The sequence below is a fragment of the Lissotriton helveticus genome, chromosome 9 (assembly GCF_964261635.1).
Source record: "Lissotriton helveticus chromosome 9, aLisHel1.1, whole genome shotgun sequence".
Lineage (NCBI taxonomy): Eukaryota > Metazoa > Chordata > Amphibia > Caudata > Salamandridae > Lissotriton > Lissotriton helveticus.
Window position 1 is genome coordinate 243,583,808 of NC_136070.1, and position 14,149 is coordinate 243,597,956.

General features: G+C 45.1%; 1 protein-coding gene across 1 annotated transcript in view; it reads right to left on the reverse strand.

Annotated features, from left to right (window-relative positions):
• Positions 1–6,163: 6,163 nt before the first annotated feature.
• Positions 6,164–14,149, reverse strand: part of STYX (serine/threonine/tyrosine interacting protein) — a 432,400-nt gene continuing 424,414 nt past the window's right edge. The window contains exon 11 of the mRNA XM_078659834.1: positions 6,164–7,130. Within this exon, the coding sequence (XP_078515960.1) occupies positions 7,057–7,130 (74 nt within the window). The 3' untranslated portion in view covers positions 6,164–7,056. The remainder of the gene's footprint in view (positions 7,131–14,149) is intronic.

Here is a 14,149-nt window from a genome sequence, read left to right on the forward strand (position 1 = left end):
GATCCTCGAAGAAATAAACCTGAAAACAAACATCTTTCCAGTGTACCACCTTTATTTATGGAAATGCCTCACACTTACTCTTCTTCCTTCTACCAGTGACATTTCTCTGATGATGGAGTGTGGATGTCTACCCTCCCCTGCCAAACTTTATTGGCTTGTCTGTTAAGTTCTGGTCTTTCTGGATTTAGTTTGTCATCTGGTCACTAAAGTCCATCTGCTTGAACGCGTCTTCTCTGGTATTGTCTGGAGTAGCCCTCGCAGTGGCCTTTTTTTAGGCCAGTCCCTGTTGTTGTTCAACTCCAAGCATGCCATCCTTTTGCATCACTGTTCGGGGGAGTAGAGATCTTACTAAAGTGTAGTCACCCACACTGTTGTCTCTCCACATACCCACTCAATCTGCATAGGCCTCTCTGTTTCCGAATTTTGTTTGTGGCATCAGATCCGCGGGACCAATTTACAATCTCCAGCCACTCCCACAATTCTTCAGGAGCATTTGCAATGAAGACCTTTCATCCCATTAAAAACAGAGGTTCAAGCTGGTGGCTTCACATTTTTTTATTTTAATAAAAGCGGTTTGCCCAACTTTTTGTTAAAAGACAAACGTCCCCCGACGCTTTATTCCGACAGGTGATATGCTTCAGCTGAAATGGAAGGGAAGGAGTGCCCTGTGCTGTGGACAAGAGAGGTGGGGGGGGGGGAGAGGGGCTTGGGGTCAGAATGCTAAACAAGGAACATGCCTCTTGACTGGGTGCCTGCCGCCTGAAAGAAATGTAGGTCTGTGCAACTGGTTAATCTGCAAGTGTAAAGGCTGCTTAGAAGCCAGAATTGGCTTCAACTGAGTCACTTGAAGCTCGCAATAACGAATATGTATTATTTTTTCAGAGAAATTGTAAGGGTGTTTGTTACCAGCTGAACAATGGAGTGTGTGATTTTAATGCACACAGATTTTTTTATTTGCACAGGCTACAGTCTATATTTCGAAAGCCCTTTTTTAATTCTTAAGCCTAGATATTTTTGTGGCAGCCCATCTTATACGGTGTGCAACAAAGTTTAAAATAATGATTTACATATTCACAGTGTTTCCTATCACAGGCTGGAACCTTGTAGAACTAAAAACACACAAGTCACTTCCCCACTACACTAACAAGGATGACATTATTTGGCTCTCTGGTTACAGACAGCTGAAGCTATCACTTTAAATAACATAACGTAAAATAGTGCATTTCAAACTAATTAGTTTAACTTGCATTAGTTTTTCATGTAAGGTATTATGTTATGTGTGTGTGAAATAATACCTTATTTCATGTAAGGTATTATGTTATGTGTTATCTGAAGGTGAAAAAAACCCCAACATTTTTACAGAACAATTTGTTATTTTTAGCCAAGTATTTGACCCCACGCTCTTTGAATGGAGGATCAACGTCATCATACTTAATTCAAGGCACTTCAACAGCGGATTAAAAGTCAGCTCTACAAGGTGAAGAATAATCTTGCTTAGTTTAGTTATTTATTCATGAACCTAACTAGCTCTAGAAGCCCAAAAGGCAAACAGTACTCCCAAAGTTCTAAAAAACTGTTGCTTGCACCAAACGCAGGATCCTGTGCGTTAGAATTGCTATGAAATCTAGAGGCACTAGCCAGATGTTCATTGCCTACATGTGCCTCTGTAAGTAATACCCTCAAATTAAGCAACACGTTTCGCACGTCTTACCAGTAGACACAGTGTATATTAATCAGCACAGCTGCAGGAATCCACTCACAGAGTAGAGTAAAGAGGAAAAATACTGTCTACTGCGGGCTCTCCAGGTTATTAATTTCGCGCATGCACCTCCCAGGAATTTGAAAGGACTGTCTACCAGCCCGCATAAGTGCAGATTAATCTATTTTACAATAGGAGGAGGGGTAAGGCTGGATAGAGCAGTACAAAGTGGGGGAGGGAAGAACTGGTCGATGAGCAAGTAAGCCCTGGCACTTCTGACAGTTTTCCAAGAGAATAGATGAGAAATTTGATTCAATTTGCTGTTGGTGGTGTGGTGTTCCTAGTGACAAGTTGCTGATTGGCCAACACAGGCCAGGCTCCGAATCAACCAGATCTGTGCATTTCATGCTGCTGGGGAGATACGTTGGCTGGGAAGGGGGCGGCCCTGTAGTAAGAAGAGCAGGGTCATTTGCACCAGTTTTGTTTTTAAACATTAAACAAGAAGCCTGTACTGCCACGCCCGCTTACCAGCATGTAGTGGATCTATAGTCAAGAAGCTGCAGACTGGTTTCCAAAGCGAGCAGTCGCCCAACACGCAATTAAGAGGGACAAATGCAGCATTAACATGCAAGCAAAGACAAACAGTAACAGAGCAGGAAACCAAGAAAAAAATAGTACCCCAAAGAATTGATAAACAACCATAGTGTAAAGATATCATACTTAGTACCTGCTCCATGGAACGGGAGAGAGAATGGGAGGGACAAAAAGGAAGGACTGACTCCTAGCAAGCAAGGATTTTTAAAGGACACTGATATACACAAGTGAAGAGCAATGGGCGGAGTTGAACCCCACAATCCATTAACAACAGGTCACTAAGTGACAGTGCAAGCGCTGTATAAGCTTGACCTAAAAAAAGGGATTTTCTCGGCGGATCAGGTTTGTTTCCAGTGTGTTTACATTGTTCTATAGTGGCCAGAGTCAGTGCCCCAGTAGGCTTTTTCTATGCTTGAGGGGATGGGTGAGCTTACTCCCCTTCATTCTGTTCCCCCACAACCCTCCTTCTGCACCAGTTTATTGTTCCATCTTTGAGTGGGAAGTTTTTGGGATCGATCTCTTGCCATGGTGACCACTTCTCCCCCAAATGTTCGGAAGTTCCCCAGGCCCTGGTACCATGGCTTGTGGTATTAGGCCTCCAGGCAGCGGTTTGTGATAGCCTGGCTGTTGTATAGAAGCTGGACTTAGGGTCCCTTTCATCCTGGTCACTTAGTAAGGTCTTGCACCCCTAGGCTTCTTACTCACAGGAGACTCATCTGTGCAGACCCACGGCAGGATAGGGAGTGCATAAAGGTTGTCTCCCTATTGTACATGGTGCAAGTTCTCTATCTAAGGGAATCTACAGTTGGTCTGTTGTCTTTACCCCCCCTCCTTGTACCGTGGATCTGTTAACACTCGGGTGGTGTTTCTGGTCACTCCATATAGCTTCAAGTTTCCAATTCTGGTCTGCAAGGTTGATAGGGATCTGTCCTTGGTTAGAGGGTCTGATATGCCTTCTCTCTCTGATCGAACTCCCTCTCTTTTTTAGTTGTGTCTTCTTTTCAGCTGCTTGTTCAGAGGGTCGATGTAGTGTTGGAATTAGAAGACTGATGTCTGCACCCTGACATCACATACTTCTAGGTTCTATAAGGGAATAGGATGAACAGCATTATGAGTTCAATGCTCAAGAGAGGCGGCTGTAAACTTTAGCGCTGCAATAAAGGTACTCATCTATACTGGCCTGATCTTTAGAGAATTGGCAACGAACAAGGCAAGCTATGCAGCATAAAGACCTATGCTATTATTGCTGAACGTGGCGATAAGCGTGTCGAGCAACACAGATTTGGAATACACACTGGAAGATCTGCCTATAAAGACAGCACCTAATTGGTAAATTGGTACTGTTTCTGTGCCAGAAGTGGCGATATAGCAGGGGGTAAAGGGATTTCTTGACTCACTGATCGGTATAATTGTAAAAGACTCCACCACATACCTATGAGAGTTTTCATCATCAGGTCTTTGTTAAGCGCTGCCTGTGATGCAGCCCAACCCCCACTTCTAGCATAGGACATATTAAGTCATAAACTCCTGTTACATGACCCTGAGGCAACCATTTTGAGTGTACTTTGTCCACAAATACCAGCACGTTTTCAACACGGGTTACTTCATGAGGCTCACTTACGTGACCTAACAGGCTGATGTTTTGAGTGTACTTCGTACACTGGAACCAGTACATTTCTGCAAATATGGGCGCCGTCTTCTCATGTATGATATATTACTCCATGCTACACGATTTAACCTACAGGCCGCCTGGAAAGTTCCTGGTGTCTGTCTCTAGGGTGGTGTTGCGCCATTCTTAAGGTACAGCATATATTTATATACAATTGTATAGAATCTCTTCAATGTGTGTTCAGAATTCCATTACTTACATCTTCCTCAACTTTTCATGCCATCTGGTTCTGAGCATACCCTAAAATGGGAAGAATGGATAGCACTTTTTATGAATTTCATTTCAACATTTAATGAGGAGGATAGGTCTCCTAAAAGGAAGAAAAACATTTTATTTCACTGTTTAGGTTTGATGGATTAAAATGGTATACGGAATGGGGAAAATCTGAGGCAAGACGGGGACATTTTCCTAAATGCCTTGGAAGATTTGGATGCTTATTTCTTAACAACTGTTTGTTTAGCCATTGACGGCTTCAAATATTTTTTCGTCAATCCAGCCGTGAGGGGAACGGCTTGTGCTGTAACTACAGCCCCCAGGTGGCAGGGGGGCTGACAGTGATGCCATTCCCGCGCCCTGAGGCGCGTTAAGAGGACCGACGGGCTTCTGCAGCGCGGGTCACTCGTCAATCCAGCCGTGATGGGAACGGCTTGTGCTGCAACTACAGCCCCCAGGTGGTAAGTTATGCAAGCTTTATAAATGTGGATATCACACGCCATCTTGCCAAGCTCCCGTACTTCCACTTCTATAGACAGTATGTTGGAAAAAGCCGTTCACATTGTTAGTATCGAGATCGAGTTAACTGAGATGCGTCTCTCATTGGGACTAACAACTCCTCAGATCACTCTCCCAACCAAGGATGGTGACCCTATTAGCCCCCCGCTGATGCCAAACTTATCAACCAACCATAACACGCAATCATTAGTCCTGGGAAGCGGACAGGGCGCTGAGGGTATCGGATTGGCTGAGGATTTCCCAGCATCGACCTGTAACAAGGACAGTGCCGCAACTGTGAACATTTCCCCGAAACCAGCAATTTTCTCCTAGGTTTCAGACTTTGTTCAGTGAGGGACCCCACAACCATCTATTCCTGTCTCACTCACATGGTGGCTCACTCGTCACGCCACACCACTTTCAAAAGTCACCAGCCAGCACTGACCCTCACCTCACTTGTATTGTATTGTGTGGTAAAAGAATAATTACCTGTGTGGTAAAGGCTATTCCCCAAATGTTTTGGAGACACTGTTGACTATTTTAAGCCGTTCAATATGTTTGGTGGGCACCTTTGACAGTTTGCACTCCCCCCACATTGTCACTTGCAAACATTGTGTTTTCTTAGTGGGCTTAGAGCCCGCATATTGCTTAACATTGGTTGGCTTCATCGTCACTCATTTACTAGCTTACTTTTAGTCAGCAAGGGCAGGCTTTACTTCTTCGTGTATTTTGTCCCTTCCTTGAAGGATGGCCCAGGTACTGTTTACCTTGCTCAGTGTTCCCCACTGCTCATTGCTTTCAGAGGTACTTTTTGTTTCCATTTACTTTCACCACCCTCCTTCCGCCCCCACATGCATTGTTTCTTTCCCTGCCCCACCCTTCTCCTTGATTGTTGCTTGTCCGGTTTGCACCTCCCAAGTTGCTGCTTGCCTCATCCACACCCTCCCTCTTCATTGCCTGCCTCTTTTGTCCTGGAAAATAAGCCCCCAAAAGTAATATAAATGTGTCCAGATTTTACAAAGATGCAAAGCCACTGTGCTCCGTGCTCTGCATTGCCAAAATGTAGTTGTCTTCATGCGGGGCCAAAATGTCAAAGTTCAGCTTAAACGAAATATATTAAACTTTTTTTATTTTTGTGAAAGCAGAGATTGAGAAAACTGATCAGTACTGCGCTTTTTTCCCTAACTTTTACTTGTGCACTGCTGTACAACATGGCTAAAAGAAGTTGACAAAGCCAATGACTCTCCCATAGGGGAGACCTATTGGCTTTGTAAATGCTTGCTGATGGTTTAGGTTTTGAAATAGGTTCCACTGAGAGAGGTAGGCACGTGATGAATCTCTTCATGAGCACAATGCCATCCATTTGTTTTTATTTTTTTACACATACTGATGTACCACCAAGTTATAAGATGTATTTTGTTGATCTTAATGTTACTTTGACATGTCATACATTTCTTCTATAAACAGAAAAGTACTAAGAACCGGTATTCTTTGTTATATTTCATCTGGATGTGGTGATCTGTTTATTTGGGGACAAAAATATTTGTACTACATTTACAAAGATAATGAAAGATTGAGGAACCTTAGGTTTACAATAAAATATGTTGCAAGCGAACAAAGAAAACCCGGGCACAGCAAAGCTGCAATGGCAGTCCTGTCGGCTGCTGTGACACTGCTAATTACCGGAATCAGATTACCCCCCCGAAACCCAGAAATTTCCTGAAATTCCCAGCCCTTGCTTAGGCATCTTGCCGAGTGGTTTCGTAGGCTTGTATGTGCACCCATATGCCACCCAGAGAACTAGGAGCTAAAAAATACATTTCAGCGGGGTAGAAAGTTATTTAAAAGTATGCAGAATGCCCACAGAAGTAACAGACTGTGTACCAATGAAGCATAAAATATTCCCCAATTGTGGGGTACATCATCACATTCTGTATGTGCGTTAAAACATCCTTAACATGTGAAGCTATAAAAGTTTATGTACAAAACACAAAGTACATTTTAGAAAAAACATTTCTTTACTAAAGATTTGAAGTATAAATTATACAAATAACTTTTTATAAACAATTTCTCATTCCCCAACTTGTTTGCATTTTACGTCATGTAATAACTTCATATAAAGTTCAAGTATGAAAGTGCATTATTGCAGTAATACCTGTTAACAGGCCCAAAAGTCTTGCTTTTTTAATAAAATGGTCAAGTGTAAAAATAATAAAACAATCAATTAGGGACATGTAGTCTTTCTAGTAGTTCATTGCTTCGATGCATTTCCGAAGAAGTTGAGGCAACGTGTTACAAAACAAGCTGTGTTTTACCCTTCCACAATATTAATATCTTTCCTATGTATTCCAATTCTGTACACTGTACAGCCACAAGCTAATAGTCATCCATCTTGAGCAGCGGTCACTTGCATACTTGCAAATTCATCTTCCTCCTCGTACGTCCGCTTCAGTCCTCCTAGAAGAGAAGTACTTTTGAATATGGTAAACCCAACAAGGTACAAGCCATATATATATATATCACCATACCTAACCCTTTTTGACAATGCGACCTGAGCTAAAACATGCACATGCATCAAAGATTCAAAAATGTAGTTTTGTGACAGTCTAGCAAAAAAATGCAATCAACATAATTCCTACTGTGGCTCTAGCTCTAAGCACCCTCCAGTACATTGTAAGAAAATATATTTCGGACGTAGAGCTTTTGGAGTTCCAAATACTTTCAGGTCAAATAATCCCTTTGAAATTAAGTCAAGTATTAAATCCAGGATGTACATTTTTGTTTAGTGCTTTCCAAAAAAGGTGAATTTTTTAATTTTGGGAACTCCCGATGCAATTTCTTTTCTTTTTCTTTTTACTGAGGGAGACCCCCCCTGCCCTATTTATCTTAACCGAACTGTAATCTAGCTCTTTTTGTTAACCCTTCGCTTACTCCATTCCATAACCTCTATCCCTACATCCCTTACTGTTTACCGGTCTTTTGTCAGATTTTTAGGTTGGGCCTAATAGACACGCAAGTGGTCTGGTTGCAAAAGGCATATAGTGGGTTTACTAATAACTTACAGGGACTTGCAGACCTCATGCCCACTCGTTGGCTTTATTGTCACCCATTTACTTGCTTCATATTCAATGTTTTTTCTTGTCCCAGCTTGCCATCTTGTGTTTGTCCCTCCTCTGAAGCATAGCCTCTTTACAATCGATTTAATTGGCTAGCTTCTTATCCTTCAGCTGCTCTCTTTTAGGGAACTTTTTTCTTTTAACCTAAGCACGTCATGCTAGTGCATATGTTTTCCAGCTCTCTTCCTTGTGTGTTCTCCCCATGCTCCGTGTTGCTTTCTCACTCATGTGCTTGTGCACATGTTACTTTCCCTGGTGTTCTGCTTTTCCCTCCCTGCCCTCCGTGTTACTTTCTCGCTCGTGTTCGTGTGCACATGTTGCTGCACCAGGTGTTCTGCTTTTCCCCTCCCCGTCCATTCATAGCTGCTTCACCCATAGATTTTCAGAATAAAAGCAGACCAATTAAATAATTTCGGTTTAGATTCAGTGGCTCCAATTCAAAAGTTGTACATTTAAAACTAAACATGCACCTCTCTATGCACAGATGTAACTCACTACTTTTCCCAGTAGTATGCCTAAATGGTTGCGGAAGGTGCAGGTTGCCAGGAGTTCGACTGGAAATGTCATCTGCCATTTCCCTCATACGGAGTGGTAAATAAGGTTAAGCTAAACACGGAGGAAAGATAGCCTTAAGCAATAACAAGCAAGTTCCTTCTCACAGAGTTTTATATAGCGCAAACTTGACCCGAAGGTATCAGGTGTCAGTGCGCTTTACATGAACACCAGTTGCATTACAGGCCGACGCATTCATTTTTTTTGTCAGGCACAGGGAGATTAAGTGATTTGCCCACAATCACAGGATGCTGAGCGTTGTTGCCGAGACTCGAACCCGGTTTCCCAGATTCGAGGTTGACTGCCCTAGCCGTCAGACCACATCCTCTCCCCTTTGGTAACGTCTTATGTGGTAGAGACTTTATCTAGCCGCAGATTCCTTACCATAGAAATATCCCCAGGTGTCAGACTGGATCCAACAATTTTCGAGCAGTACCCCTGCGTGCAGGTAGATGGCTTTTTTTGGCTCCACATTGGCGTTCACGCTGGAAGTGACATACGTGGTACCTGTATAGGCGCCACCTCAGCGTGTTGACATCAGGTTTTTTTTTGGGACGTTTCATGCCAGGAGCGCGGAGCCTTGATAAAGAATGCCACTGGTGTGAGTTGCTATGGCCAATTGGAAGGGGAAGCCCTCATCTGTTAATCAGATCGCAGCGCAGGAGGGTCGGTAGGGAAACTGAAGTTAGATAGAGTCTCTACCAGATAAGGCTTCCCTGAAGCGAAGTAACTTGTTCATCTGATAGAGACTTCTAGCTGCAGATTCCTTACCTTAGAATAGATACTCAAGTAATGCCTCCTGAAGCAGGGTCTACAAACCCAACTTAAGCCAGAAAGTCTTGTAGGAGAGAATGGGCAAAATCTCCTTCCGTTTGCACCGGACTGTCCAGGCAGTAGTGCTTTGTGAACGTGTGCAGTGAAGACAACGTTTCAGCCCGACAGATGTCCAAGACTGCAACTCCGCTGTCTAACACATGGTCACAGCTTTGCTCTGGGAGAATGAGTGTGCATGCCCTCCGGTCGTTGCTTTTTGGCCAGTGTATAGCAGATTTTTATGCAGAGCACAATTCCCAGGGAGATGGTTTGTTTCTGTATAGCCTTCCCTTTCTTGGCCTCAATGTACCCTATAAAGAGTTGGTGTGGCATCTTGGTTCCTGTTGCTAGGAGCTATGGAATGCTATGTAGTGAAGACAAGAATGTTATGTTTAGAGTTTAGTCAGTTGAAGCCTGGTAGATGTACTGAAGACATCTTTCCTGTGGATGAGATTCTTTCTCCTGAATAAACCTACTTAAAGTCTTGTTCTGCTTCCCTGATTCTTACAGTTGGTCATCCACGGGGAATTCTTTTGTGCAGACAAGGTAGAACAACAAAGTTCTTTTTGGATACAGATGGTGGAGTCTCTCCTCTTCCTTAGAAGGATGAGGCGGGAGAAAAAAGGTAGCCCGAGTGATCTTCCGGCCTACATGGACGGGGTGACTACCTTCCTGAGGAAGGAAGCACCTGTACAGAGAGTTTTCGAAGATATAAAGAAATTTAAGGTGGGTGCACCGATTGAGCATGCAACTCGCGGACCCTCCTTGCTGATGAAATGGCCACCAGAAAGGGGGTTTTGATGGTTAATAGCCCGAAGAGGGTAGTTGTGTAATGGTTCAAAAGGTGCGCTTATCAGGTTAGTCAGGACCAGGTTTAAGTCCCACTGGGGCATGATGAATGGCTTGGGGAAAGCATGTTGCAAATATTTGAGAAATCTCTTCCCAATGGATGATTTAAATAAGCGAGGTTGGTCCGGCAAAACAAAAATGCAGAAATGGAGGAAACATAGCCCTTACTGTGCCCGGAGTAGAGCCCTGCTAGGCAAAAGAAAGAACAAATAATAGGACCTGAAAAAGAGAGCAGATGGAGGATGAATGCTTTTTGATACACACCAGGCCCCAAATTTGTCCTATCAGCAGGCATGTACTGATTTGGTGGAGGGACGCCTGGCTGCCAGGATAAAATCACAGACTGACAGGTGTTGAGCCACCAGGGAGATGCCCTGGTGTTCAAGGCATGTCTAGAAATGCAGCGCCTCTTGACAAAGGGGCCACGATCCCGCCCTGCTTGTTGCAGTACCACATGGTGGTGGTGTTGTACGTGGACACCTGCACTAGTCTTTCCTTGATGGAGGATAGTAAGGCATTCAATGCAAAGCGAATTGCCTGAAGCTCCAAAAAGTTTATGTGCAGTCTGGAATCTGCCAGAGACCAGAGTCCTCTGATCTCCACCTCTCCCAGATGGCCACCCCAGCCCAGGTGTGATGCATTTGTAACTACAGTCAGCTCTGGTTAGGGAAGGGAGAGGGTCTGTCACTGACCTAATTGCAGTTCATCAGCCAACACTGTAGGACTTTCGCAGATCCCTCAAAGATCTGAACCATGTCGGAGAGATTCTCAAGATACTGCGCCAATTAGAACTTCAAGTCCCCCTGCAGTGCCTGCATTTGTCAACAGGCATGTATTACCAGCAAGATGCAGGAAGCTATAAGGCCCAGGAGTCTTAGAGTCTGTCTGAATGAAATCCAGGATAGAGGCTGAAATATCGTTATCAGAGCCTGGATATCCAGAATTCGCCATTCGGGAAGATAAACACGAAACTGCACCGTGTTCAGAACAGCTTTGATGAAAGGCAGCATCTGAGCGGGAGTCAGATGTGACTTCAGCACATTGCTACTAAAACCCAGCGAGTGCTGGAGGTTCGTCAGCGGGACACGCCTTCCTGGAGCAAGCACGCCTTCAACAGCCAGTTGTCGAGGTAGGGGAAGACTGAAACCCCAGACCCAAGCAGGTGTGTTGCAACCATTGCCATCACCTTGGTGAACACCCTAGGGGAGCTGATAAAGCAGAAGGGTAGCACGGCAAACTGAAAGTGCTCGTGGCACACCATGAACCGCAAGTAATATGTGTAGGTGGGCAGGATGGGGATGTGAAAATATGCGACTGGCGAATTCAATGCTATTATCTAGTCTCCTGGATTCCGCAGAACTTGAGCGAGCGTGAGCATTTTGAATTTCTCCTGTTTGATGAAGAGATTTAGAAGGCGCCAGTCTGGTTTAGGATGAAGGCCTATGTCCTTCTTGGACACCAGAAAGTAGTGAGAATAGTAAACACAACCTACTTCGGATGCCTGCACACTTCTCTATAGCTCCCTTGGCCAAGACAGTCGACATTTCCTGGTGGAGTAAGGAAAGATGGTCCTACATCAACTGGTCATAAGTGGCTGGCATGGGTGGAGGGGCAGCCAAAAAGAGGATGGAGTTGCCACTTGGTATAAGCTGTAGTACCCAACGGCTGGATGTTCTTGATCTCTGCTCCCCACTGGATGCCCATGATGGTAGGAGGGTAAACTAAAGGGGCTTGGAGGCTGCAGTTGTTGGGGAGTGGTGGACTGGCCAGATCTCTGGCTACCTGGCCTACGAGGTCTGTGGGAATGCATCCTCTGCCACAAAAAGTTATGGAAACTTGCTGGCAGTGGTGGCTGGGGAGTGACTCATGCAGATGGAAACCCCTTCTGTGGCCACGAAAGGCAGACTGGAGGTGGCGAGGAGCCATAGAGGGGTCCAAGGACCTCGCTGCAGCCCTGGAGTCCTTAAAGCGCTCGTACTGAGTCCGCTTTCTCTCCAAAGAGACGGGAGCCATCAAAGGGCATGTCCAAAGTGATGCTTAGGCATCCCTGGTAAAGCCACTAGTCTTCAGCCCGGCATGACGCTAAAGGGTCACTGACGAACAAATTGCTCTGCCCAGCAAGTCGGTTGTGTCCAGACCACAACAAATGGCAAGCTTTGCTGCATCTCTCCCATAAGCAATAGCCTGAGAGAGTATGGCTCAGGCCTCCTCCAAAACCACTGGCAGCACTTGCACAACCAAGTCCGAGATTGTGTGAGACAAACTGCCCCAGAGAGACAGTGCTAGGCTGGAGGAAGAGAACATTCCTTTGACAAAGGTAGCCACTCTCTTGGATTCCCTATCCTGAGAACTAGAAGTAAACATGGCAAGGTTAATTCTGGAAGTGGATGCCTTGACTACCAAGCTCCCCAGAGTGGGGTGCAGGGTGAGGAAACTGGGGTTGCCCTGGAGTGAGATGGTAGATACAGGAAATCGTTCTGTGCACAGACAGAAGCCCCTGAGCAGGGCTTGGGCCAGGACCTGAGGAGGACGTTGGTGTGGACTTTATAAAGGAGAGCATGGGTTCGGAAGGGGCAGTCCCCTTAGTCTTCACTGACACAGTGTGCAGCTGAAGGTCCAAGACCTCAGCCTCCCTACACACAACCACAGCGAAAGAGGCTCCCTCCTACATAGGCACAGTAGGTGGGGAGATCGAGCCAGTGTCAGGTGAGGTGTGTAAGCCACTGGCATCTGCCAGATCCTCATACCAGGTGCCCTCAGTATCATCCAAAGAGCGGCATTATTCACCAAGGTCACCATACCCCTCCCATTCATTCCAGATACCATGACTGTCAAAGACAAAAGGCTCGGAGTCTGACCCAGAAGTCATGGATCCAGAGGGTGTCAGAACCGTTTGTCGCCGGTCCTGCTCCGTGTCGGAGTTGAAGATGATGGGCAAGGTGTTGATGGCACAGTTGGCATGGAAGCAGGCGCTGGAGAAAGTCTCGGTCTTGGTGGTGGCACCACTCCGAATCTAGCAACGGATACATGGGTCCCGACTGGTGCTGGCGGAATACCCGCCGACGGGGATCCTGTAGGGGCCCGCCTAAACTTTTGGGCCCAAAACATGTTCTAGCCTAGTCAGTTGTTGTTTGGATTCCTGCTCTGGTAACTGCTCATGCCGTGGGTTCTGCTATGCATACTACTTTTCTTGTAATACTGATATAAGTAGTTTTTGGACACGACCAGTGCTTCTTGGAATTACTGGCGTTCCCCTCCACTACATATTGGTACTAGGAGTGGGGTAATTCTTCATTCACCTATTTTACTCTGTCCTGTATCCCTGCTGGAGCCCACCGGACTGTCTTGCTGTTTATCCGGCAACCTGACGACTTTAGGACATAATTTTGAGGTGGGTCAAATTTCGCCAATTTTCTCTTTGACGCAAGCTTCCTGTCCGTTGGGCCGCTCACGCCCATTTTGAAAAGTCACTTGCCGGGCGTTCCTACCTCCTTCTTCAAGATTCCTTTGGAAATTCGTCGCCCATTTTGTTCTCCTGTCTGCTTCTTCTGACATCACAGGAAGGAAGCTGCCGATGTGCATCCTGGGTGACGCGTTGACGTCACACGCATAGCGGCGGCCATTTTGGGCGAGGATTAAAAATTTACATTGGATTTTTACGTTCTTTTCACAACACTACTTCAGTTGTGCGACACCATATACTTGTTCAATGCTAAGATCGGTGATTCGCACACCATTTGTTGATTACCTCATTTGCCTGCTTCTAACAAGTGCAATATCGTCACCGGTTATTCGCACACCACAGTTCTTAACTACATCTTGTCATCCTGTTACATGGATCTTTCGTGGTGCGACACACGGTGATTCGCACACCTTTACGTGCCTGTTCTTTCTACTAGTGAGTCATTATCTCATATTTTACTATTGCGTTTTATGCTCAGTTACTCACACGTTATTTTACTCTTCATCCATAATATTTACATTTGTGTGGCACATTTTAAACGTTCTACCTCTATTTTCATTCAGTGCAAAATTTGTATCCATAATGGCATCCAAGCAGGTAGTCATTCAGTCACCACTTTTTTTATCAAAACCTGGCAAGCTTGATTTAAAGTGGTCTGAACGGCTGAGAGACTTTGAGAATTA